Below are 25086 nucleotides of genomic sequence, written 5' to 3'. Positions count from 1 at the left end.
AAAAATCTTGATCCAACGTGTAAGACACGAGAATGAAGATCAAGTTCATCGAAATTAAGATGGAAAATGAAAATCCAGAGCAGTAGATGTTGACTTCTGTTACGTAAGACTGGTCAAGATATATATATATATATATATATATATATATATATAATAGATATACAGAGAAGCTAAAGCATCTGTTTAGCAAGTTAAACTTAGTAATATTATATTTATTATTGTTGTTATATTATTATTATTATTACTGTGGTTATATATAGAATTAATAGCCAAAAATGTTCTACAGCTCGCTGCTATTTTACAAATTAAAGCAGGGCTGTCTTACTTTATTTTTTACACTCTTGTTATATCTTTACTTGGGGCCTTTTTGCATAGGATGATTAGAGCTCGCTGCTGTTAATCTGAACAGGGCCGTTTTTTATGCTACCTTTTCCATTTCCAGCACGGTTGTCATAATCAATGCCAAAAGGTGATAGATCAATGGATTTTCCTTTCTTCTCGGAGGCCATCTTGGCGAAAAGACCGATAGATCTAGCCCATTTCACCATAGATCCGAACAATTCTTTTCTTTGCTCAAATGTTATCTCCTTGGAACCATGCTTCTTCATCTCAACCAAAACTTTTCCCATTGACAACAAACCATCGACCATTCTCCACGAATCCACCTACGGCCACAACAACAAAAGAAAAGAAAAACAGACAAAATTCCATTTAAAACCGTACGTGCAAATATACCAATAGATATAGATGTTAACGTCTAGATAGAACTTACTGATGTTCCGCCTTTGGTACCATCCAATAAAGACATAGCCCTAAAGAGCTTTTGAGATTTCCCTGACATGTTCACCTGGTTTTGTTTTGATTCGGATGATGCCGACTTGAAGCAGGCCATGTAGTCCTCCAGCTTTACAAAGAAATCCTTGAACTCTGTTGTGGCAGGACACTTACTCTCTAGGCTATCCATGAAGTGCGACATACCTTTGTAAGCGAAAGGCTCAAAGTCTTGGGCCGTTTTTGGGAGATTCTTCATGTAAAGGGGTAGAGAGAATGTTCCTTGTGTTTCAAGCATAGCTCTTTTAATAGGAGATTCTACAGTGTTGTCATAATCAATCCCAAAAGATGACAGATCAATAGATTGTCCGGAGGCGGTCTTCACGAATAGACCGATCCCTCTACTCCATTTCACCATAGACCCGATCAGTTCTTTTCTTTGTTCAAAAGTTATCTCTTGGGAACCGCTCTTCTTCATCTCAATCATACCCTTCCCCATGGACAACAAGCCATCCACCAACCTCCATGAGTCCTCCTATATATCGCCAAAAAAATTGTGAACGACAAATCATATATATGATATATATGAATGTTAAACAACGTAAAGTTACCGATGTTCCGCCTTTACTAGTGTCGAAAGCAGACATAGCCCTGAACAACTTTTCAGATTTTTCAGACATCTCGACCTGGATATCTTTTGTCCCGGAATTGAAGGAGGCCATGTAATCCTTCAACTTTGCAAAGAAATCCTTGAACTCTGCGGTTTTAGGACACTTACCCTCCAAGTCACCAAGGAAGTCCGACATACCTTTGTCTGCGAAAGCCTCAAAGTCTTTTCCCTGTTTGGGGAAATTTTTCAAGTAATGGGGTAACGAGAAGGTCCCTTGTGTTTCATAAACAATGCTTAATGTGACAAGTAACGTTAGACATATCACTGATGAAACTCTTGCCATATTCTTTCTTTTTTTGTTTCTCTTAAGAGAGAAAGAGAGATTTTTTTTTTTAAAAAAAAAAGCACGGTCGGTAAGAACTTTTTTTCTTTCTTTCTTTTATATATAAATTTTCTTCTGGATTTTTAGTGATCTTGCCTTTCTATAGTAACTAGTTGTATTTATATAGAAGTTAAAAAATTTTACTTACTAAAAAAATTAGTAAGAATAAAAATAGTTGAAGGTGTTAGTTAGTTAACTAATTTAAGGGATGATGAAAGACATCTTCCGAGAAATATTTCTTTGGCTATTAGGTTTTCTCTGGACGTAATTTTAGAAAGTAGAAACATTCTTTAAATGGCCAAACTATTTTTAGTCAGGACGTTAGAGCATATATTGAAATATTAATATACCTTGCAACGTTACAATATAATAATGGAATACATGTCGAAGTGTTGAACCAGTAAGTACGTACACAATACTGAACCAGTAAGTACATGCCGAAGTGTTGATTCACGTCTCATATTTTTTAAGATAGTGCCCTGATAGCTAGTGCTGGTTTCACACCTTCAACGATACAGCAAAATTTATATACGAATCTCGATGATAAATATATAATATATATATATATACACACACATGTGCACGATTATTTAACTACTTTGCATATCCATCCAATTCTGCAACAGTCCATTCATTTGTCAACGTAATATTGAACACTAAACTAGTAATAATGTAACAAAACAATAACAAAATATATTTTTATTAGCTGATAGGAAATGTTTCAAACACAAGGAACAAGCTGGTAGGCTTGTTAATAAGACATCTTCTCATTATATATTTTTTTAATAATAATAGTACTTAATTAAAATGAAAAAAAAAAACGATAATACGCATTACCGCACACATTATTTATTGTTTACTTTCTCATATCATCATAGCATGCTCTTGATCATAGTTAACGACCATATGTTTTCTATGGAAAAAAACATATGCCTTTAATCATCATGTGAACAAGGGGTTGTCCTGGAAAGATAATGGGCCAACAACCTTCGCTTAAACCTTCGAGTGCTTCGCAGCAAGCACGCTTGAGATGACTGAAGTCCCAGTGATGTATACCACCAATGGCATCACCACATCCGCCAACTTTCGTGATTGAGTTTAAGCAATCTACTGGATTTATAAATAACTCTGTTTCTGCGTTCAAACACGAAAGATTGATTAGTGTAATCCAAAACATCATTACAACAGCTGTAACCTTTTTGTTCAAGCCTAGCATTTTTTTTCTTCTTTTCTTAATTATGAAAGATAAAAAAAAAAAAAAAGTAAAGCAAACTATATTTCTTAAGATGGTTCGTCGTGTTTGCAATGTTAGGATATAAGTGTTGTATTGATTTATATAGAAGAAAGTTTGGGAAAGCTCAGAGACACTTTGGTTGGTGAAACACCAAACTTACCATTCACCCATCTTTAAATGTCTCATTACCAATTCAAAAACATTATACAAAATCATGCCAAATTCATTTTCGAACCAAACTAAATCAAGTAATATTAATCATGCATGTGAATTGTTTTATACACCATATTGAAAGAAAGATAAACGTGTGTTTAATTATCCCCTGCATTGAATTAGGAGTTAATTATCATTAATCTTATCTCCAACCATCTATCATCTATGTATGTGTGTACGTACTAAATACGTTTGGTCAGTTGACTGTGATCAGGAATAAGAGTTCACTCCTGAATCTTGCTCTAGTGTGACAAAAGCTCATCATATTTAATACTACGAGTACTCATTTTAGTCACTGTGATACTAGCTCTTCGATCGGTTCCACACATACGTAATAAATTTTGGCTTCTCACTAAAAGATCAATACAGTGACAAATCTGAAATCTGTGAAGTCTGTCTTCTATTACAGTTTACTTTCCATTTTTGTCATCGTCACAAACTCACAATTCGCACACCAATTAGCTTTCCGACGTACACTTGACCCGCTCCCGTTTGCTTTCTTTGATTGAACTCAGTGGACATCAACACTCCACATGCATCTATCGTTCCCTTCCGAAGACAATTTTTAGTCCAAAGATCAAAAGAGACTTATATATATTTTACAAAAACATAAAAATTAAAAAAATGGAACAAAACTTTTGTTTTAGAAAGGACTCATCATAAAGGTTTTAAGCTGGCTTCTTAATCCGTTGGTATCACTTTCTAATTTTTTTTTCCAATCATTCCTAAACTTTTTTTTTTTGGTGGTATTTTTGGTTTATTAGTTTTTTTTTTTATATGGTAGCTTTATAATAAAAAAAGCTTTTATAACTGTCCATCTAGTTATCATCATCATTTCTATTGTTTATTAGTTTCCATGAATTTTCTGAAACAATAATTTCTATTTTGCCAAAATCTCTGAACAGAAAATTAATTTTAAGATTTTGATATCATCAAACATATTTATATATAACAATAAGCTTGTTTCCTTAAATTTTCATCTAAAACTACTAATACTTTACAAGTTTAAACATCCCTCTTCTTTTTTTTGTCCTTTTTTGTACGTACACAACAACTTTAAACCTTCATCTTGTGATGTTTTGATGAAAGGTACAAACATTACATGTGTCATATAAGTTAGGTAAAATAAGTTCATCAACTAATATTCACTACCAAAACAACTCTAAATCACAAGGGTCAAGATTGTTCGGGTTTTAAATGAACGTTCACTGCAAGTCGTTAAAATACGTCAAAAAATTATAGGATATGTCGTATTCGTATAGTTATATAGAAAACAAATTATTAATCGCAAAGATTAACAAGTTGGTGCTAGTACTGAGCTAGAGTCTCTAGATACATTGGCTTATGTCACATCCCTTGCAAGTACCAGGAGCTTTCCATATCGTGGAAAAGAATGATACGGTGATTAGCTATATATGGATTCCAAACAAATTCTTCCTTGGAGAAAAAACGTGGTGGGGTTGAGAATCCTACGTTTACGTTCCTTGTTCCTCTTCAAATCGCGGCAGAGCGTGCAATTGCAATTTTGTTTACGTACGACGGAGTTTAAAATCAGTCAGTCAGGAAAAAAACAACCAAGTGACTTAAGGTCGTCGAGAGATTGCCATGTTCTTATAACTCTATAAGAGTTTCTATCATCAAACTTTCACAGTGACAAAAAAATGTTTTGTTTTCACAATTAAAATATACACAATTACAAACTTACAATTAACTATAAAACGTAAATACATATGCTACATTTAAATTAACTATCACACATCTCTAATCTTTACAAACATCAAATTACTAAAAGAAAGAAGTTAATGATTCTAATTGACTATTTTACTAACATTTTTTCAATTAAGATATATGTATACTATACAATAAAAACGAATTAAATTTGTTAAAGTGTAAACTAGAAATAGAATAATAAAATAAGAATTGAAAGTAATTCATTTTATCTAAGAATATTAAAAAAAAAATAAGTAAAATACAAAATAAAATGGATTCGAACCAAAGGACCCAAAGAAAAATTAGGTGCACATTAACCAATTAAGCTGAGGAGTTTATTTGTCCTACATGTACTCGTTAAACTTTAACAAGGGACTACGGCGCACGTGCCCCATCTCCCACTTAGATACGCCTACACACATGTGCACGATGATTAATTACTTTGCATATCCATCCGATCCTGAAACAATAATTTGTTTATTAGTTTTGATGATTTTTCTGAAACTAATTTCTATTTTGCCAAAATCTCTGAGCACAAAAAATCTTAGGATTTTGATATCAATAATTTTGTGTCCTTTAATTTTCATCTAAAACTACTAATACTTTAAAAGTTTAAACATCTTTATTTTTATTTTATTTTCCTTTTTGTACACAACAACTTTTTTTTTTTAACCTTCATCTTGTGATGCCCCCGTAATTTAACATGAAGGTGTTGTTGCTTTAGAGCATATGCCACAAGCTTTGCAGAAATATATATATCTCCTATCGCAACGTAACTCTACCTCGACACGAAAGAAGTATCTATTAACAAAATGGTGGTAAGTTTGCGTGTGTCTCAAGACAAATAATTTTGACCTAAAAAAAGGAGAAGCCTATAACTGAAAATAGGTTTTAAGACAAGGAGATGAAAGCTTGAGCAGTTCTAGCGACTTTGATGAAGACATCTTCGAGAGTTGTATCGGCAAGTCCCCAGGCAAAGACTGTGAAGTTGGATTTGGCCTTTTCAACAGAGCGAAACACCTCAGCAATCCGAACCTCTTGCTTTGGGAGCTCGAACTTCTGAGTACCAGCGAGGTGATAGATCTTCTTTGCATTGGGAGAGAAAGATTTAACCAATCTCTCTACGTCTTCCTCATGTTTTGAAGATGTTGTCATCGTGAAGACATATGATCCACCGTATCTGCTCTTCAGTTCCTTGGAGTTTCCTATGCATGATTCTGCATATTGGTTGTCATGGCTCTTGTGGGACGGAATCCTTACCTTTGTCTCCTCACTCTTCTTGGTCCTCTTCGGAATGATGTTCCAGTTTGATTTTTTCTTGAAGAACAGTTTTGCTGTTGTCTTCCTGCTCTTCTTGCTTTTCCAGTTCAATATGGTAAAAGCTTACATTCTCTAATTATGTTCAGTATCTGAGATATTCCAGCTGCATATCATATCATGCAAGTTATCTGACTAATAATTACTTGTGCTCTCTGCTAGATTGGCCTAGCGTTCGTGCTCTCATCTTTCATTAGCAAATCATCTTCGGCAACAACTGTTGGTTTCCTTGTCTTCCTTGTTGGTTTTATAACACAGGTTTGGCCTCTTTTGCTAACAAAGTAGCTGAAATTTTGGAATTCTTACAAATTATATAATAGTTCTCATTAATATTGCAGATTGTAACAGAGGCTGGATTCCCTTATTCACACTCACAGTCGATTGCTCGCCGTGTGATTTGGTCATTCTTTCCACCGAATACCTTTTCTGCAGGTCTGCAGAGACTTATTCAGGCAACATCATCTCCTGGAGATTCGGGAATAAGTTGGAGTGGAAGAGCAATATGTACAAAAGATGATGATTGCATTATGACAATTGTATGTTAACATTCAAAATAGACTTTCCTACATTACTAGTTACGTTGTTTAATAACATTCTCAAACATCTTTTTTTTTTTTTTTGGGTAGAACATTGTATTCCAATGGCTCCTTGGGACATTCCTATTATGGTTTGGTCTGGCTATCTATTTTGACAATATAATTCCCAATGCATCCGGCGTGAGGAAATCGATCTTCTACTTTCTAAAACCTAGTTACTGGACTGGAAAAGAAGGCAACAAAGTGGAAGGTATAAATTAAATCTTTCTCTAGTAATTTGCATGCGCTAGCTGATGATCAAACTTATGGAAACCGCAAACCAAGCAATAATGTTTCTACTCTTTTACAGAAGGGAGTGTTTGTAGCTGTATTGGCTCAGTTCCATATGCAGAGCATATTACCCCAGAGGACGAAGATGTGCTTGAAGAGGAGACTATAGTTAAACAACAAGCAATTGATGGAATAGTTGATCCTAACATTGCAGTTCAGATTCATGGTCTTGCAAAGACATATCCTGGAACAACCAAGCTTGGATGCTGCAAATGCATGAAAACTTCGCCTTTTCATGCTGTAAAGGTATATATTCTTTTATGTTCATTCCATTGCAAAGTATAACATTGTAGATTTGTAGTGCGTGTGTGTTCTATCTATGCCAAGGCTATTCAACAAGTTCTAATGTTCATTGTTCCACTTGATATCCAGCATGCATGAAATGTATTACAATGGCTACTTAATTAATTCATAAAATATGCTTAGGGTTTGTGGATAAACATTGCCAAAGATCAGTTGTTTTGTCTTCTTGGACCCAATGGCGCAGGGAAAACAACTACTATTAGTTGTTTGACTGGCATAAATCCAGTTACTGGTGGTGATGGTAAGCATCTGTTTGTATAGGAAAACAGGTTCTCAAAGCATTTCTTAATCATTCTTATAAGACCCATTTGATTTTACTTTAATTTAAACAGCTCTTATTTATGGAGAGTCCATAAGAAGTTCGGTGGGTATGACAAACATTCGTAAAATGATAGGAGTGTGTCCACAGGTAAGTCAGTTTTCATAGGTGTTACTAGCATTGCCTCTTAAACAATAATTTCTTAACACTTTTTTATTTTATTTTTTTGAACAGTTTGATATTCTTTGGGATGCTTTGTCTAGTGAAGAGCACCTCCATCTCTTTGCTAGCATCAAAGGGTTGCCACCAGATGAGATCAAATCGGTACATCACCGTAAATAATATGCAATTTACTTTCTCTTTACGGCTGCAAAGATATTAAATCATTATATTGAAGTTCCTAGGTTCATAAATGCAACTTATCGGTATCTTTTGCTTAAATTCATTTCTGTTATAGACAGCTGAGAAGTTACTGGCGGATGTAAAACTGACTGGAGCGGCGAAAGTTAGATCAGGAAGTTATAGTGGTGGAATGAAACGTCGACTCAGTGTGGCAGTAGCACTCATTGGTGATCCAAAGCTGGTCTTCCTAGATGAACCGGCATGTCAAGTTGCTACATTCTTGTTTAAATATGTGTTTATATTGTTACACATAAATAAATGATTCTAAGAATATCATACATGGATTGTAGACAACTGGCATGGACCCTCTCACGAGGAGACATGTGTGGGATATTATACAAGAGTCAAAGAAAGGTCGCGCCATCATACTAACTACACATTCTATGGAGGAAGCTGATATTTTAAGTGATCGAATAGGGATCATGGCTAAAGGCAGGCTCCGTTGCATTGGGGCCTCAATCAGGTTAAAATCCCGCTTTGGCACGGGATTTGTTGCTACCGTTAGCTTCATCGAAAGCAAAAATGACAATAACATCGCTGTTGGAGCTTCCCACGAGCCATTGAAGAAATTCTTCAAAGAGGTAACATTTACTCAAAAGTATACTAGCGACCATTTTGTGCAAATACTATACGTTTAGGTGCCTAAGCAAATTATATAATTTGTTTTTTTTTGTTGTTGTTGTTGTTGTTGGCAGCATCTGAAAGTTGAACCAACAGAAGAAAACAGAGCTTTCATGACTTTTGTTATCCCCCACGACAAAGAAAAGCTTTTGACGGTACAAAGCTCTCAAAATCCTATATATAGACCTTCATCAATGTATATATCTCTGACGTTCACCATTGTTTCTCTGTGATCTCAATGGCCAATAGGGTTTTTTTGAGGAGCTACAAAACAGAGAATCTGAATTCGGAATCTCAGACATCCAACTCGGTCTTGCGACTCTTGAAGAAGTGTTTATGAACATCGCAAGACGTGCTGAACTAGAAAGCGCAACAGCTGAAGGAAACATGGTCACTCTGGAGTTAGAATCAGGCATCTCACTAGAGGTTAATCAAAAATCCACATACAGTATATTAATCTAGTTCATGCAGAGTTGAGAAATTTTAATAAGTTATATGGTTAATTAATGTCTAGATACCTGTGGGAACAATTTTAATAAGTTATATGGTTAATTAATGTCTAGATACCTGTGGGAGCAAGATTTGTTGGGATCCCTGAAACAGAAAACGCAGAGAATCCAAGTGGGATAATGGTGGAAGTGTACTGGCAACAAGACGGGTCGGGATCAATGTGCATCTCAGGACACTCATCAGAGATGCGGGTACCACAGAATGTTCCGGTGACACGTCCACCATCACCAAATGCATTAGGACATAAAGGGCTACGACAAGGTGTTCGTGGTATCGTGATTGATTTATGAATCTAACAATTACAATTAAAAAATTTTGGTTGTTGGAATTGTAAACAAAGAATATTAGGCCGTTCCTTATACATAGTATAGGGGGTTTCAAGCTATACATTGAGTTTTGTGTTTATTTGTCTTTTAATTTGTCATAAGTTTTGTGTTTGTTCAATGTGACAAAAGTAAGCACACACTAGACACTTTAAATTAATGTCTCCAAATAAGCTAGTGGCTTAGTTTGCTGACATGTAATTCACAAGTAGTATTTCGTTAAAATACATAGCGAAACAAAGTTACAAACCCTAGCCTAGCCTTAGAGATACTATTATTAGCCGTTATTTTAGCTCGTCAGTCACGATTGCATGTTCCTTTATTTTCCTATATGTAACGTACGTAGGCATTTATGTACGGGTTTGGATTCTCTCAAAGTTTGTGATAGATTCGATGACAAAAGAAACAAAAACCTTAATTAGCTAATGATCATTTTGTTCCAAAAATAAAACTAAGCGGTTTTAGTCTTTAAAAACTAAATTAGTTTTCTAGACGAAATAAACTATAACAGTACATGACATATATATATATATATATATATATATATATATATATAGAATTTATGAAGGGATAAAAATGAACAAAATAGGAGGAACCAAAAACCAATTTAGCAAACTTAACGGCCTTGGGTGTTCCTCGCTTTCAGAGATGGTATACATATACCATTAGAAAATGTTCTACAAAAGTAGTAAAAAACAAACAATAATAGTAATAGAACAATGGGATACAATTCTGTGTCCCTAATAGTAACAATCCTGCTCGTGGTGATTACATCGCCCGTGGTTTTCGGTAACGATGCAGCACCAATTCCGCAGAACAAAGGCCGAATCGAGCAGTGGTTCAACACCAACGTCCCGTCGTTGGCTAGTAGAAAAAGCACATTAGATCCAGCTCTATTGACAGCCGAGGCTAAGCCACGTATCATAAAGGTAGGTATAATCATTATATATTTACTTGAAAATTGAAATTATTAGACATTTTCTTATGTATATACAACAAATAACATGTCGTCGATATATAAATGCGATATATATTTTTGTGGATTTTATCATAAGAGATATATTTTGGATCAATCAATAATGCAGGTGAAACAAAATGGAAGAGGTCACTTCAAGACAATAACTGAAGCGATAAAGAGTGTAGGGGAAGGGAACACTAGGCGGGTGATCATCAAGGTAGGTCCTGGTGTATACAAAGAGAAGGTCACGATAGATAGAAGCAAGCCTTTCATCACACTGTACGGTCATCCAAATGCAATGCCGGTATTGACATATGACGGTACCGCAGCACAATATGGGACAGTCGATAGCGCAACTCTCATTGTCTTGTCCGACTATTTCATGGCTGTTAACATCATCGTTAAGGTGTATATATATAGTTTTTTTTTTTTTTTTTTTGGGTCTCAGAACATGTGGACTAATCAGGACAGTTAATATGTTTCTTACATGTGACATTACTTTTGAAAGGGAAAAAATAACGATACTACTTTTATTAAAAAATGGAAGCAATACTTTTTTTTTTTTTTTTTCAGAACTCTGCGCCTATGCCTGACGGTAAGAAGAAGGGTGCACAAGCTTTATCTATGAGAATCTCTGGCAACAAAGCAGCTTTCTACAACTGTAAATTTTACGGTTATCAAGACACGGTTTGCGATGACACCGGAAACCATTTCTTCAAAGACTGCTACATCGAAGGCACATTTGATTTCATCTTTGGAAGCGGACGCTCTCTATACCTAGTACGTACCTACCTAATTAGACCTCATGCTCCTCCAATTTTATATATATATATATATATATGATGAACTTTAACGGTAATTGTTCAAATGTTAAATTGAAAATAGGGTACACAACTAAACGTTGTGGGAGATGGAATCAGAGTGATCGCAGCTCAGGCGGGAAAAAGCGCCGAAGAGAAAAGCGGATACTCGTTCGTGCACTGCAAGGTTACAGGCACGGGAACCGGGATCTACTTGGGTCGAGCATGGATGAGCCATCCTAAGGTTGTTTATGCATACACTGATATGTCAAGTGTCGTGAACCCGTCTGGATGGCAAGAAAACCGCGAGACTGAACGTGACAAGTATGTACAGCCCAAACCATAGTAATATATATCAATCAAAAATTAAATATATACGTTATTTTTTTTTTTTAATGCAAAGTACACTGATTGATGAGCAGGACGGTGTTCTATGGAGAGTATAAGTGCTCAGGACCAGGATCGCACAAGGAGAAAAGAGTAAAGTATACACAAGACATTGACGATATAGAAGCGAACTACTTCATCTCGCTTGGCTACATCCAAGGATCCAGCTGGCTCCTTCCTCCTCCCTCTTTCTAATGCAACTACCAAATTAATCAACCACTCAATGTACTTTATTTTGTTTAAAAGGAAACATATGTGTATGTGGAGGAGATAAGGCTTGCGCTTTTACAAGGACAACTGGTTTATAAAGTTTTTTATGTTTGCATATCTCTCAACTAAAAAAAATGTTATTTAAACAGCAAAATTGCTCAAACTCTTAACATAAAAAATAGCAAACTACTCTTATTTAAAAGTGTGACAATTTAGATTTCTGTTAAATTAACCCGACAGATGTAACAGAAAAATGAATAACTAATTTTTATAATCTGAACCCTCTAAATTGACAACGCTCTTCTCTCGGTGGATCCGTGACCGTGCACTCGACTCAGCTCAAGCTCACCGTTGTGGAGAGTCTAGATTCGAAGCCGTTGCTGAAACTGAGTTTCGCTATCAAAAGGGAAAAATTAGACTAAAGCGTAATTTGATGCATGAATTGGGAAACCGTTGTGCCAAAGCTTGAGGATTTCGTTATCAGGAAGTCTGAGATACCAACTTAGGGATATAGCCGTGGTATATGTTGAAGAGAGACTACACGATTGACGTTTTTAAGGCCCGTCGTTCTATAAAGTTGTTGGAAAAATTATTTCAAGGCTTCCTCATATTCCCTAGCGCTAGCGCTCATTGGTCTGAAAGAAACAGAGTTTTCAAGTTCTTGAGATGTCCAATTCTGCATGAATTGATCATTTCAAGCTGCCACAGGACATGGTGTTGTCGCCACTGAAGCTCTTCTTGCTGAGTACGGGTATTAGATTCAGGGTTTCCAGTTCTAACATGGATTTGTGTATCTAAATTGGGAACTGAGGCTGATCCATGAGATAGGCAGAAAAGTTTACCGCAGTCAATAACATCACGGGTGGCAGTAAGAACGCTGATGGTATTGATATCCATGCCCTTTGGAAACACAGGTAGTCTCAAAGACTCCATAGAATCTAATGAAGTGCTTGTACATGAGTTGGGTGGTGTCCTCAACTGAGCAAGTATGAACCAAGTCTTCACCAAACACAGCCAAACATTTATACAGATTCCTTTCTTCTCACCCTGACTCCCTTTAATTTCAATCTTTTTGTTAAGTACGTTAAGTCCAAGTTCATAACAGACGCTGCAAAGCATCCAACAGATCAAGCAGCAGACCAGGATTAGGAATTTTACTTACTCTGTTTTCTGTTTTCTGATATGTTACTTACTCTGTTTTCTGTTCTGATATGTATATAAAGTTCCCTTCCTCTTGTGTGTCTATTTTGAGATTCCGATGAAAAAGTAGTGGGGATACTTCCAGACAGATACGTAAAACAGAGATACAGAGAGTACATGGCTCGTGCCTTTCACATCATCAAGTTTCACCATTCTCATTTCTGCCCCTCCGTAGCTTCCACTCATGGTGTTTGAACGAGCTACTCGCGCCACTATGTAGCTTGTGGCTGGGAAGCTTGAGCCACACACATACACACATGGTTCCATCCTTTTTTTCTTCTCATTGAAACGGAACTGAAAACATTTAGAGCTCAAGCAAAACATACTGTACCATGAAGGAAAACAATATATTAACAGGAAACAAGCTTTTTTTGCTTAATGGAGAAACCAAACATTACATGCCGTTTCATCAAGTCACAACTCACAAGACGTACACATCATGCAGGTTTCGAGTTGTTGATTTAGCTGGTGCAGTGTAGCTAGGTTGTTTTGACGTTTGAGAAGACAGTACTAACATTGTATTTAACTTCTTTTGCGTGTGTATATACAGATGAAAAGATGCTGTTGTAATTATTCATCAGTACATACCATTTTTAGTTACACTGACAGAACGAGATTCTGAGGAAGTAGATAGTGTTGCAGATTTAATCGAAGGGATCGATCCGAGGGTCATGCTCACTCGCCATAGCCATTCCTGTGCACAAACATGTCGGGCACATCACCTGAGAATCAAACACATACAACTTAGTATCCACACCTTTAGGCTTTGGGTTTTATAGGTATTTGTTTTCGTGCTTTTACCTTTCCGGCACCTGAACAGTTTGAACATCTTTCTGTTTTGGGCGGTGATAGAGAATGATTCCCACCAGCAATAGTTGAGACTGGTTCAGCTAAAATAAGAGAACCTGTGCTAGAGCAACGAGCACAAGCTAGATACCCTGTGTTATATAAGAAGATGTAATTACATTGTTAGAACCAGATTCTAAATCTCTTTTTCTTTTTTCTTTTTTAAAACCAAGAAACGAAATAAATAAATAAAAACAAGAAGAAGCAAATCATAGTACCAGTTCCTAGACAGTATTTGCATCTCTTGTGTTCTTGCTGCTTTACGTTGTTGACTTCAACTACCATCAAAGCTGAAATCACACCAACAGCTCCTCCAGAAAACGAAGCTACTATCGGATCCACTTGACTATCATTCAAATCAACAAACAGATTAAGCATTATACGAAAAAACGCAATGACGACATGAAAAAACAAAGTTGAAAGAAACAAGTATTATAACCTCAGTTGCATAGGTAGATGAAGGCTTTGAATGAAATCTGCATATGATGTGCCTCCAATACCTAGCTTCAGCTCTAGCTGCCAAAGGTTACAAAAGAAAACTATGTTAGAGAGAACAAATCCAATCTTGATTGAAAAAAGAAAAAAAACACAAGAAGTAGCAAAAACACTTACAGTAGGAGCTAGAAGACCACCAAATAAGATAATCCCGGCGATGAGTGAAAAACAAGTTGCGTAATAGATTTTTAAATTGGCAGCAGTCTGAAAATCAAATGCATATACGATTGATTCATACAAAACAAAACAAAAAAGAATCACAAATTCACAATACTTGTAATAATGGAAAGAAAAAAAAAGAAACTCACCAATGGAGGTAAGAATGGGATAAAAGATGGGAAATTAGGTAATTCATGTTCTTGTTCTTCATTTATGATACCAAGTTCTGTGTTTTTAATCCGTTGTTGTATTCTTAGCCTCCGTACCTGATAAATATATAAGTGGTCCGTTTTTAGAAAGAAAAAAAAGAAACAGTTAAGAGTTCCAAGGAATAGGCTATAGAAAAAAGGTTTCCACTTTAAGAAGCAAATGGAAGATGTGTGTGTAGTATAACTAGTAAGTAAGTAGTACCTCTTCCATGTGCAAGAAGATCTTGTTTCGTCGGCTTCTAATGTTATCTTGAATCTCTTGTAGTTGCATTTTCGCAAAGTCTTGTACTGTTTCAGGCCCTTCTATTATACAAAACCTTAACCACAACCAAAAAAATCATAACTTTAGCTTCTGAGCAAATACGGCAATCGAAATAAAGGAAACAACAGTAAAAGCCATGCGATGTGTAAACTGATCAAAGCTAGGTCAGAGTTACCCGGCAGCGGATTTATCGGCGGAGGAATCAGAGTCGAGTGAGGAAGAAGATTCAGGTTCGAACGCCGTGACTCGCCATCTGAATCTCCGATTACGCCGTAGTGAAGGTAGTTTATGCCCTGAAAACCGCGGGTTGTACTTGTACGGATCCGGCGGGTAGGAAACAGACAAAACCCTACCCAAACATGACATCTTTTCGAAATCTTCAGAACCAGATCAAATAGATTTTGCTTCCTCTTATTTGTGTTATAGTGAGAATTCAGAAATCGAGACCGAGAGAGAGAGAAGTGAGACCACTTTGCTCAACTGTTCGACAGATGTTTTGTACGTGGCAAATTTATATTGGTTCTTATATTTTACACTTGTCTTTTTGGAAAGGCTTATTACATATACTAGTAGAGAAATAAAATTTTGATTTGAGAAAACTTGTGGTTGCAAATATTTTTTATTCTTTTTCCTGAAACTATACATTTTTTAATGGATAATTTATGAATATTTTTCTGCTATTATTTTTGTTTTATTTGTCAGTGCTATTACATATTTTTTCACAAAATAAATTGGTCTCTATCTAAAGTATTAGAGGTGCAGAAAATATCCAATAAATGTATAATATACAATTTCAGTTTATTTTTTCTTTTTCAAACAAAAAAAAAACAATAGCAAAACATGTATAATACATAATTTGGTTTTAAAAATTAACTAAACATGTAAACTCATGAATGGGCCGGGTCAAATTAAGTTAAATGTAAGATGGGTTGTATATAAATAAACATCACCATAGCCAAGAAGGCCTACTTTAATATAACGGCTTCATTAAAACTTTCGATAAAACGATGCCGTGTTTCGAAACAGGAGAAAAGAAACCCTAGCCAATTAACCTATAAATACAAAATCTCTCAAAGTCACTAATCACCAGCATCATTCCAATACTGAGTTAATTAGCAATCGTCTTTTATTAAGCTCTTCAAGCTATGTCTTTTGTTTTTCTCTTTCTTTCTATAGAAGTTTTCATTTGAGAAGAGAATCGTGATGATGACTTCGTAATATTCAAGCTCAACAGACCGGAATGCAGGATTTTTTATTGAAATTTTTTTTCATGGAAATTTTTGCGTGTCGATAATCCCGCTGAACTGAGCGATCTCTTCTTTTTCTTGAAAATAGATTTTACATTTTTTTTTTTTTTTTTGGAGTTTTTGGGGAATATGTGTATATACAATGGGGTTTACAATGAGGTTTACAGCTCCCTCTTCTGATCCTTTTTGATTTGAAGAAATTGGCCGGCAGAATCGAACCATAATTACATATGTTGCCGTGACTGAGTAATCTCTTAACATAATATGTTCCACAACAATTTATGAGATCATAAAAATGCAACAATATCGAAGTGATATGATAAGACCATACATATAGTTTTTGTTGTTTGTTACCATTATATATATTTATAATGTCACAAACGCGTGTATGATGAATTATATTCAAAAGCACATATGCATGTGTGATGCTTAAGTGTGTAGATAATAGAGTAAGTGGGTGGAAAATACTAGTGACTAGTGAGAGGGTCCATCACGTGGCACACTTTAAGCGTCGCGTAGTGTTGTTAACATATGTATATCACTAGTATCACCCAATTTGATAAATTATTTTAACTCATGATCGATATCATACTATGACGTTGATACAAAATGTCATTATCTATTAGATGAATATGATCGACTCCTATCCCTCAACTTGGTTTAGATTCATCCAAGTACTCTTGATCTGCTGCATATTTCAATTTAGAAATGTTATTTTCTCTTATGCTGTATCCTTGTGTTTCTGTATCTTTTCTAACGTTTCTGTAACGGCTCTAGTGCATATTCAAAATGGTATCGCTGTACACTCAAATGATATATACATGTACTATTCAGAAGCAAAGAAACAAAGTAGCTTCATGCAAATCAGTGGGAGACAGTGGATACTTATATATAGTTTAAATTTATTGAATTATTTACAAGTTGAAGTACTGTAAAATTTGGGGTTATGATCTTTTTAAACTATACATTTTTCTGAATAGTACTTGTATATTTATGAGACATTTTCTGCGAGACTATATGGCCCAGATCCGCCAACCTGTTGAACTCCACTATAAAAATTGAGCCATTGACATCACATATACATAAATCCATTTTCTAGATATTTTTTTCAAACTAAACAGAGAAATGTTGTAAGAAACACGATCGATGTGTTAACATACTAACAAATATGTATATATGATGAATATTCGTTCATATCCTAAAAAGAGACATAACATATGGTAGTTGCTCCACCGTAGGAAGTTGTGCGTGTGGACCGCTTCACCGTTGAAAAAATATATATTAAAAGTTGTCATCATTCTAAAAAGAATCCTTTAGATATTTCTTATAGCCAAAAACATTCGTGTATGCACTATAGATATCTACTAAATCGTTTACAGGGACAACACCAGTGTAAAACTCGTGGAATCAATACGGTCCAAATTGGAACAAACATATTACGGTGGAATTGCTTTTCTAAATTTCTGAATCTACTTAGTAGTCACTTAACACGCATATAGTATTGTCAAAATGAATGTGTTACTACTACTAAGATAATAGCATTTCTCTATTGTCCAGTCAACTCAGAAAGAAAATGGTTACAAACAATTAATATACTCACTGCATGTACGATTTTAGTCGAAATATATTTAGTTTATATCATTCTACGTACGGACAGACGATCGACGTTAGGAGAAATAATATCATCTTACCAAACGACTATCTCAAAACACCGACCGACCTCATACCCTATGAATATTCAATTTTGTGATCATTCCTATATAGTTTTTTTTTATAACATAAACTTATACGATGTAGTAGGGTCATATGATGACATCGCACATATGTAATAAATCACTGTTTTTAATTAATTATTGATAAAAGCTACCTGATCAAGCTAGACTAGTTTTTGGATATCAGTGTTTCAATAAACTCAAATTCATTTGAAACGATTTGGCCATTTGAGTTTGATATACAGATAGGTGAAAATATGCTAGTTAACTCTATGTGTTTTATAGTTTTAATAAAAACGATATATCTTATTTGCTCATCTTTTTGACATTAATTATTGAATTTGCGGTCGTGTGACTAATCTTAGAAAAGATGAATTAGTTATTTTTTTCAACTATTGTCAATGGTTTTTGATGTTTATATATGTGATCATTATCATTATTCGTTAGATCATCACAAGCCGTAATTAAGAAAAATCCTAAGTGGGATTGACGTTGAGATGCATCTTAAATGGGTTCTTGAAGGATAATATTTTCTACTTTAAAGAAACTCAATTAGATCAGTGATATCAAATATTCAATCATTTCATTTGACTTTTTGTATATTGTAATACCGACTATAATAGAGAATAGAAATATAAACTCTTTAATTAATATATAGATAAGTTTCAAATTAAAACAGACAAATGAAAACAAAAATATCTATTACATATGAATAATTGAATACTATCACACATTGTAAACATTTTCGAATGGCTATACGGCATTTAATATATATTTTTTTTTTTTGGCACTTAATCATGGTAATTAGTATATATTGAAAAAAATTGGTTTATAGCTAGCTAGTGACTTCATGATTGATCTTGTAATTATATTGTTAGGGCGGTGGTGCTAATTTACAGTTGATAATTACGTCTAAGTAAACAATTATTAAATATAAAAAAGGTTATAACTTAAAACGTGTGCTGGTGATGCAATTATAATGTTTTCGTATAACCTTTTTTTCCCTAACAATAATCAAGAAAGTTATATAATTTCTTTAGTTTCGAGTTTGGATTTTCACAAAAAAGGGTGGGTCTGGCCCATCGCACACTATCAAACCAACTTGCCATGGTAGACCGTTGCATTTCAATAGTGGTTCATGTTGTTGCCTATAAATGGTGGCAGAAGCTCTCGTACGATAACTTCATAACAAAACACCATTTTGAAGTAAAACATATAAGAAAAATTAGAAGAAAAAAAAATGATCAAAGGGCTCTTGTTAGTTTTGTTGTTTTTAATCACTGCAAAGACTTCGGTTTCTCGTCCGTTCGCATGGTCGAGGGGTGGTAACATGCCAGGCCAAAACTACCCAGGCGAAAGTGGATCAGGCCGTGGCCCCAATTGGGATTACAACTGGGGTTGGGGCTCTGCTCCAGGTTCTGGATGGGGTTACGGGTCGGGTTCGGGTAGATCACCGACCGGGTGGGGAAGAGGATCCGGATACGGGTATGGGTCCGGATCTGGATCAGGTAGCGGGTATGGATATGGTTCTGGAGGTGGTGGAGCACGTGGTGGTGGGTATGGTTACGGAAGCGGAAATGGCCGGTCTGGTGGTGGCGGCGGCGGTGGTTCCAACGGTGAAGTTGCCTCCTTAAGCCACAGTAGTAAGATTCATCCGTGAGGATGTTTTGTGGTAATTTCTCCCAACTAAAAAGGTTTAGGGAGGAGTATAATTAAGTGTTTGTAATATTAAGATTATAATTAGGTTTTGTACCCTCCTAAATGTAACTTATCTCCCTTTGTCTTGTATGCTTTCTATATAAGATTATGTGCTCGACGTATCTTATACCGTCTTTGCATGTTCCTAAAGGTGTGATCGCTTATATATACTAGTATTTTTGTATGTCTCCATAAGTCCAGACGCGTGTTTAGATTATCTTAAAAAAAACTTGCATTTTGTTCAACTGGTGAGAAAATTTGTATCGAATTTACAAGATTTTCATATTCAAGAAATAGTATGATCCGCTACAATCGTATGACTTTTATATTATCTTAGATTTCAAGTTAGATGGTGACTTAAAAACATATAACATGAACAAAAATAGAGCCCAAGAGAATCGATTCATAAAAATCCTAAGCTAACATCACTAATCAAAACCCTCGGGATACAAAAGAAAGTTTACATCACCGCAGCGTGATAAAACCCCAATGCATATATATAAACATCAAGCAGCAGCGAGCTGCTTCTCGTTGTGATGAGTAGATAAAGAGTCTTCTTCGTGTGGATTATTCATCAGAAGTTTCGTCTTAAAAGAGCTTCTAAACGAAAGAGAAGGTTCTAGAAACAGAGACTTCATCTTCATCAACATCACCATCTCTCTCTGAAGAAAACAACAGTAGTTATTGAACGTAGGAACGGTGACGTTTAACTGAAACCCGATTCCGAACAAGAAGTCTAGCTCAAGCATGTTCATCTCTTCTCTGCTTATTCCTCCAACCTTTGCATAATATCCATTGTTGTAACTCCTAAAATCATTTTGTAACAAAATAAAATTAAAAATTGAACATATATATGTTAAGTGCTAAGTGACTTTTAACAAATTAATTAGCCTCAAGAATTATTTAGACTTACAAGTCATCCATGAATTTGGCTGAGACCAAGACACTTGTGAGGATAAGCCGATGAACATTAAAGGAATTGATAGGCAGAAACGGCTGCTTCTTCACGAACCGATCCAAATATATATACGCGACGATGTAACACGAATAGCTACAATTCGCATACTTGAAGATCCTCTCGAGATAGTTTCTGATTGAAATACAAGGTTTGGTTAATCCATTGAACCCTGAGATCCTCTGGTTCTGGTTCAAGTTGTCGTTGGTCTCCGATACTCTTTGCAAGAGATACGACATTGCCGTTAAGACGCTTGGCATGATCTCAGCCATTGGTTCTTCCAGATCTTGATTCATTGTCTGCATCTGAACCTGTTCATCAGCCATTGATTGATGGAAAAATGAATAAAGAATGAGAAACGGAGCTCTCTGTTTTTATGAGTTTACAAGTTTATTTTACATCACATAGTTTCAGTTTGTTTGCTTTTCTATCTGTCTTTTTGCCTGTCATTTTGAGTGCTTATATAGAAGCAAATTTAAACTACGATTTTTGAATAATCTATTACTTTCTCTGTTTCACAAAGAGTATCATTTTAGAGAAATTTTTTGTTACACAAAAAGTGTCATTCTATATTTCCAATGCATCTTTTACCATTTTCAAATTTTACACCTTAATCTATAATTAATTAAACCATTAAGCATTTATTAAATAGGGACATATATGTGTATGTTTTAATCTTTTCTTAATGTGTCAAAATGACTCTCTCTTTATGAAACAGAGGGAGTACTATACTAGTTGAATTTTTATTCTCTACTAATCCATTCATTATAGCTATCATTTCAGGAATTTTACAAAATAATTTAACATCTTAAGAAAAAAGTCTATTACATCCTCTATTCATTTCATTTTATTAAGTAAGCCTATAATCTGTATTGATACTATTTTTTTTTTGTAATAGCATTGGAAATTTGGAATAGAGTGCTGTCCAACAAAAAAAAAGTATTGGAATAGACAATTTTAGCTTTCTCTAAATTTTCTAATATTATATTGTTCGAAATTTTCTTCTTATTTTATGCATATCCTAGAAAAATATATATATTCAAATATATACCCTAGTAAAACGTTAAACCCCAACTAGAGGTTTTCTCATTTGGTAGTTCACAAATCACGCATTCTTCTTTAGTTCTATGTTTGATTTTGCAGTTTCATTTGGGGTACTCAAGATTAGTTTTAAATTTACAATCTAGTGATTATGATTAGCTCATGGTTAAACCATGGGGCCAGGGGACTTATTATTAATTTAACCGACTTCTGGTGATTTATGTAGTATTAGCTAACTTAGCTTCTAAAACAAGGAAAACTTTTACATAAAAAGCGAAAAATCCAATGGAAACATAAGCAATTTTACAAGTTTTAGGGTTCTTTTTTTATTTGTAGAGTACTAATCTGTATTCCTTATTTTACTACAAAATCCATCTAAATTGTATACAAAAATGATTGTAGCTCATTTGAAATGCTTGCAGCAAACTTATATATGGTGGTGTCTAAAAGAGAAAAAGAACGTAGTCTTTGTCTTAAGTTCTGACATTAGGAGGATATGATTAATTGGTTGTGTTTGAGAAAGCTTAAATCTAAAAACAACTAAGATTTTACTAAGAAACACTAAGCAACCATCGTTAATGATGGTCTAACTTAAGATTTGGGTTTCCTTGGAGTTAAATTGCTTTCACCTACCGAAACCCCCCCTAAGTTTTGATCACATTTGTCTTTTCTTTTTCCCCATACAAGAATGTATGTCAGTGTGACTAAGCATAGATTTTGGATGCTCTCAGTTAAACAGTTTTTTTTTTTTTGCTAAGAATGTAAATATTTCATTAAAAATGAAAATGTTTAGGTTTACAATCATAGATTATAATCCTATAAGAAAATAGTATAATAATTTCAGTGAACTAATACGATTGATACAAGATTTAGAAGGTTAGAAACTAGTTCGCATAAATTACTTAAAAGTTCAAACTATTGCAATTGTTTAAAGTAAACTTATTTCTTTTTTAGATCTTTTATCTTATGAAACATGTTTTTCCACGAAGCTTCTTTTAGCTGTCGTTCGTGAATCATCGCATTTATTTTGGAACAAGATAATAGTATTTTTGTTTGAAATCTTAACATGCAGTATACTTAATCCACAATAAGAACGTCTAGCATTATAAAAACATTATCCAAATAGAATAATCTTTGGAGTTTCGACGAATGGACGAAACAGATGAACCTTTTAATCACAACTTAGAGCATATTATATAACTGAAGCGCGATTGAGAGAAAGCCACGTAAGAGAGTTGCGAGGCTGAACTTTCAAATTCGTGCTATTCACGTTAGAGAGATCATGAACAACACGTAGTATAATTTATTTGTTTAAGCAGATTTTTAAAGACACGAGATCACTGTCGCTTCTGTCTTTTTCACTTGCTTGAACGGTGTTTATTTTTAGATACAAATTATTTTATATATATTGGTTGAGACTATATCCAATTAAATAAAATTAAAAACACAATTCCAAATTCTGAAATATAATTCTTAAAAGGACGTTTATCCACCACCATTAACGCAATAAGATAATTCCAGAAAAAAGTGTTAAATCACCCTTGAATTCAATTTACTCTTTGGTCTTTTCACCCTATTTACACCTGCTATTTTTTGATTAAACGTACAAGAATAACATAGAATAGAAGAACAGGCTAAGCGAGGGCAGTGACACAACCAAACCCATCCAAACAATACTATATACCTAAAGGCTTTGAAACACTCAAAACGTTTTATGAACAAGATACATAAGTAGCCCCCGGCTTCTTTAATTTCAACGATAGTTGCAATCTCTACACACAAAATTTATAAACTCTAAAATAGATAACTGGAAGCATCCTTCTGCTTTTGTGTAGAGGCAAGGCTTTTTACCCGTAGCAACGGATTGGATCGTTGCAGCCTTTTGCAGTAGATTGCTTGAGACCAAACCTCCCTCCTTTAGACAAGTATTGCTGGTTATGTTCCTCGGCTCTGTAAAATTTCTTAGCCGGTAAGATCTCTGTCACAATCTTCCTCTCAACTTGTTGCTGGTGACGCTCCAGAGACTCGCGTGCTAGTTTCTCTTGCTCAGGGTTGTAGAAATATATCCCTGATCGGTAATGGGTTCCCACATCGTTTCCCTGATCAGGCAAGGATGTAATTATTTTAAAAAACAGAGAAACAAAATAGAACATAATGCAGGATAAGTAAGCTTCGCAGAAAACAGAAATGATTGAACAGAGTAAGAGTATGAAAGTTCAGTACATGGAGTTGTATGGCAATGAATGTCAGAAACATTTTCAGAGAAAGAAGTCTTATACTCAAGAAGCTGTCTCCGATAAGAAGATTAACAAGATTGAAATATTTCACCATAACAAACAACCGCGTCCATAACAATGTAGCTTCTTTGGTCTAGAGAACTATGGGGAGCTACCATCTAAGTTATATTTGTGTATACATCTACAAAATAGTGATCTACAAAACTTGACTAAGAGCTGGTTAAGTGCTCTATAATAATATTACCAAAATAAACATGAGCACGATGACCAAAGAGGAGAAGAACGATGGCCTCATTCATATCCACATCAAAGAGATGATGTATGTGTCTCTCTATGTTCAGCTCCAGACATCAACCCTAAATTTATACTAACAACAATTGAAACGAATCCAAAGTATCTCCATCATCTAAAATCTAGATCTCAATCTATCTAGGTCTCATATTCAAGAAATCCCTAGAGAGGATCAAGTTTTGAGATAAAAGATAACCATCACAAATTTCACAGTAGCAGAGCCTTAAACCCCTAAAAATCTTCATGAATCTCTAAAATCACAACTTCAGCAGAATTAACAAACTCAGACATCAAAAAGAGCAAAAATTTCGTTACCTGACGATTCAAAGTGGTGGGATCATGCTTAGACCAGAACAAATCAAGCAGCGACTCATAACTACACTCTTTTGGATCATACTGAACACGAACAATCTCTGCATGATTCGTGGTACCCGAGCAGACATCCTCGTAAGAAGGACTGTGCGTGATCCCTTGAGAATACCCAGCCTCGGTTTGAGTCACACCTGGAACTCTCTGGTACGCTAATTCCACGCTCCAGAAACAACCGGCGCCGAATTGAGCAAATTGGTTTCCCGGCGCCGGAGCGTCGTCGTCGGGACCTTGTGCGATTGGTGAAGGATCCATGTTGGTTTGTCTACTTGATCCTATACCGAGCTTGCTAAGTATGTTCATGGAGAAATTTTGCAGATACAGAGAGAGAGAGAAACAGAGGAGAGTGGTGAAGAGGAAACGTCGGCTGATTCTGCGATACATTATTTGTACCCCAATTATGACGGTATAAAATTCGCGTTTGTGTTTGCGTTTTCAATAGCGATAGCTTTGCGAACTCAGTAACACCTTGTGCTGTTACAAAGGTAT

At 35.1% G+C, this 25086-nt stretch overlaps 7 protein-coding genes and 1 non-coding gene across 8 annotated transcripts; 4 read left to right on the top strand and 4 right to left on the bottom strand.

The window, feature by feature from the left end:
- Window positions 1–206: 206 nt before the first annotated feature.
- Window positions 207–1796, bottom strand: LOC17875440. The gene is made up of 3 exons (XM_006282028.2): window positions 1383–1796; window positions 773–1306; window positions 207–665 (listed from the first exon to the last, which is right to left on the bottom strand). Exons 1-3 carry the CDS (start codon window positions 1722–1724, stop codon window positions 381–383), a joined length of 1161 nt encoding a protein of 386 aa, XP_006282090.1. The 5' UTR covers window positions 1725–1796; the 3' UTR covers window positions 207–380.
- A 3936-nt stretch (window positions 1797–5732) lies between these two features.
- LOC17875374 (ABC transporter A family member 11) lies at window positions 5733–9543 on the top strand. Its single transcript, XM_023777671.1, has 15 exons — window positions 5733–5738; window positions 5931–5994; window positions 6066–6295; window positions 6400–6495; window positions 6576–6773; window positions 6864–7023; window positions 7123–7349; window positions 7530–7647; window positions 7739–7815; window positions 7900–7989; window positions 8123–8266; window positions 8358–8648; window positions 8763–8843; window positions 8938–9114; window positions 9252–9543. Exons 1-15 carry the CDS (start codon window positions 5733–5735, stop codon window positions 9486–9488), a joined length of 2196 nt encoding a protein of 731 aa, XP_023633439.1. The 3' UTR covers window positions 9489–9543.
- A 697-nt stretch (window positions 9544–10240) lies between these two features.
- LOC17875004 (putative pectinesterase 63) lies at window positions 10241–11937 on the top strand. The gene is made up of 5 exons (XM_023777405.1): window positions 10241–10450; window positions 10607–10885; window positions 11053–11259; window positions 11365–11603; window positions 11702–11937. The coding sequence occupies exons 1-5, from the start codon at window positions 10241–10243 to the stop codon at window positions 11859–11861; spliced, it is 1095 nt and encodes a 364-aa protein (XP_023633173.1). The 3' UTR covers window positions 11862–11937.
- Window positions 11938–13426: 1489 nt separating this feature from the next.
- On the bottom strand, window positions 13427–15507 carry LOC17876758 (protein ORANGE, chloroplastic). Its single transcript, XM_006279600.2, has 8 exons — window positions 15223–15507; window positions 14988–15102; window positions 14726–14842; window positions 14535–14621; window positions 14362–14438; window positions 14141–14268; window positions 13878–14014; window positions 13427–13798 (listed from the first exon to the last, which is right to left on the bottom strand). Exons 1-8 carry the CDS (start codon window positions 15411–15413, stop codon window positions 13721–13723), a joined length of 930 nt encoding a protein of 309 aa, XP_006279662.1. The 5' UTR covers window positions 15414–15507; the 3' UTR covers window positions 13427–13720.
- Window positions 15508–16243: 736 nt separating this feature from the next.
- LOC111829159 lies at window positions 16244–16361 on the top strand. Its single transcript, XR_002832713.1, has one exon. It is a non-coding gene; the product is annotated as a small nucleolar RNA Z107/R87 (small nucleolar RNA).
- A 2823-nt stretch (window positions 16362–19184) lies between these two features.
- On the top strand, window positions 19185–19899 carry LOC17876960 (putative glycine-rich cell wall structural protein 1). The gene has a single exon (XM_006281702.2). The coding sequence runs from the start codon at window positions 19247–19249 to the stop codon at window positions 19664–19666; it is 420 nt and encodes a 139-aa protein (XP_006281764.1). The 5' UTR covers window positions 19185–19246; the 3' UTR covers window positions 19667–19899.
- A 73-nt stretch (window positions 19900–19972) lies between these two features.
- On the bottom strand, window positions 19973–21067 carry LOC17877355 (cyclin-U4-3). Its single transcript, XM_006279709.2, has 2 exons — window positions 20618–21067; window positions 19973–20511 (listed from the first exon to the last, which is right to left on the bottom strand). The coding sequence occupies exons 1-2, from the start codon at window positions 20983–20985 to the stop codon at window positions 20211–20213; spliced, it is 669 nt and encodes a 222-aa protein (XP_006279771.1). The 5' UTR covers window positions 20986–21067; the 3' UTR covers window positions 19973–20210.
- Window positions 21068–23215: 2148 nt separating this feature from the next.
- LOC17875142 (peptide methionine sulfoxide reductase A1) lies at window positions 23216–24981 on the bottom strand. Its single transcript, XM_006280983.2, has 2 exons — window positions 24544–24981; window positions 23216–23799 (listed from the first exon to the last, which is right to left on the bottom strand). The coding sequence occupies exons 1-2, from the start codon at window positions 24979–24981 to the stop codon at window positions 23548–23550; spliced, it is 690 nt and encodes a 229-aa protein (XP_006281045.1). The 3' UTR covers window positions 23216–23547.
- Between the last annotated feature and the right edge of the window lie 105 nt (window positions 24982–25086).

This window comes from Capsella rubella, unplaced genomic scaffold, assembly GCF_000375325.1.
Source record: "Capsella rubella cultivar Monte Gargano unplaced genomic scaffold, Caprub1_0 scaffold_8, whole genome shotgun sequence".
Taxonomy (NCBI): domain Eukaryota; kingdom Viridiplantae; phylum Streptophyta; class Magnoliopsida; order Brassicales; family Brassicaceae; genus Capsella; species Capsella rubella.
The sequence above is the reverse complement of the archived record's forward strand: the minus strand, read 5'-3'. Positions and strand labels throughout refer to the sequence as shown.

What these genes read in the sequence shown, in the direction of transcription:
- LOC17876960 (XM_006281702.2), top strand. Translation starts at nt 19,247, where the DNA reads ATGATCAAAGGGCTCTTGTTAGTTTTGTTGTTTTTAATCACTGCAAAG.
- LOC17877355 (XM_006279709.2), bottom strand. Translation starts at nt 20,985, where the DNA reads ATGGCTGATGAACAGGTTCAGATGCAGACAATGAATCAAGATCTGGAA. An exon ending in GCCAAATTCATGGATGACTT is followed by an intron (nt 20,512 to 20,617) that starts GTAAGTCTAAAT and finishes AAATGATTTTAG; the next exon opens with GAGTTACAACAATGGATATT.
- LOC17876758 (XM_006279600.2), bottom strand. Translation starts at nt 15,413, where the DNA reads ATGTCATGTTTGGGTAGGGTTTTGTCTGTTTCCTACCCGCCGGATCCG. An exon ending in TCTTCTTGCACATGGAAGAG is followed by an intron (nt 14,843 to 14,987) that starts GTACTACTTACT and finishes TATATTTATCAG; the next exon opens with GTACGGAGGCTAAGAATACA. An exon ending in CATCTACCTATGCAACTGAG is followed by an intron (nt 14,269 to 14,361) that starts GTTATAATACTT and finishes TTTGAATGATAG; the next exon opens with TCAAGTGGATCCGATAGTAG.
- LOC17875440 (XM_006282028.2), bottom strand. Translation starts at nt 1,724, where the DNA reads ATGGCAAGAGTTTCATCAGTGATATGTCTAACGTTACTTGTCACATTA. An exon ending in CTAGTAAAGGCGGAACATCG is followed by an intron (nt 1,307 to 1,382) that starts GTAACTTTACGT and finishes GGCGATATATAG; the next exon opens with GAGGACTCATGGAGGTTGGT. An exon ending in GTACCAAAGGCGGAACATCA is followed by an intron (nt 666 to 772) that starts GTAAGTTCTATC and finishes TTGTGGCCGTAG; the next exon opens with GTGGATTCGTGGAGAATGGT.
- LOC17875004 (XM_023777405.1), top strand. Translation starts at nt 10,241, where the DNA reads ATGGGATACAATTCTGTGTCCCTAATAGTAACAATCCTGCTCGTGGTG. An exon ending in CTGTTAACATCATCGTTAAG is followed by an intron (nt 10,886 to 11,052) that starts GTGTATATATAT and finishes TTTTTTTTTCAG; the next exon opens with AACTCTGCGCCTATGCCTGA. An exon ending in GCGGACGCTCTCTATACCTA is followed by an intron (nt 11,260 to 11,364) that starts GTACGTACCTAC and finishes AATTGAAAATAG; the next exon opens with GGTACACAACTAAACGTTGT.
- LOC17875142 (XM_006280983.2), bottom strand. Translation starts at nt 24,981, where the DNA reads ATGTATCGCAGAATCAGCCGACGTTTCCTCTTCACCACTCTCCTCTGT. An exon ending in CCACCACTTTGAATCGTCAG is followed by an intron (nt 23,800 to 24,543) that starts GTAACGAAATTT and finishes TTGCCTGATCAG; the next exon opens with GGAAACGATGTGGGAACCCA.
- LOC17875374 (XM_023777671.1), top strand. An exon ending in ATGATTGCATTATGACAATT is followed by an intron (nt 6,774 to 6,863) that starts GTATGTTAACAT and finishes TTTTTTGGGTAG; the next exon opens with AACATTGTATTCCAATGGCT. An exon ending in CGCCTTTTCATGCTGTAAAG is followed by an intron (nt 7,350 to 7,529) that starts GTATATATTCTT and finishes AAATATGCTTAG; the next exon opens with GGTTTGTGGATAAACATTGC.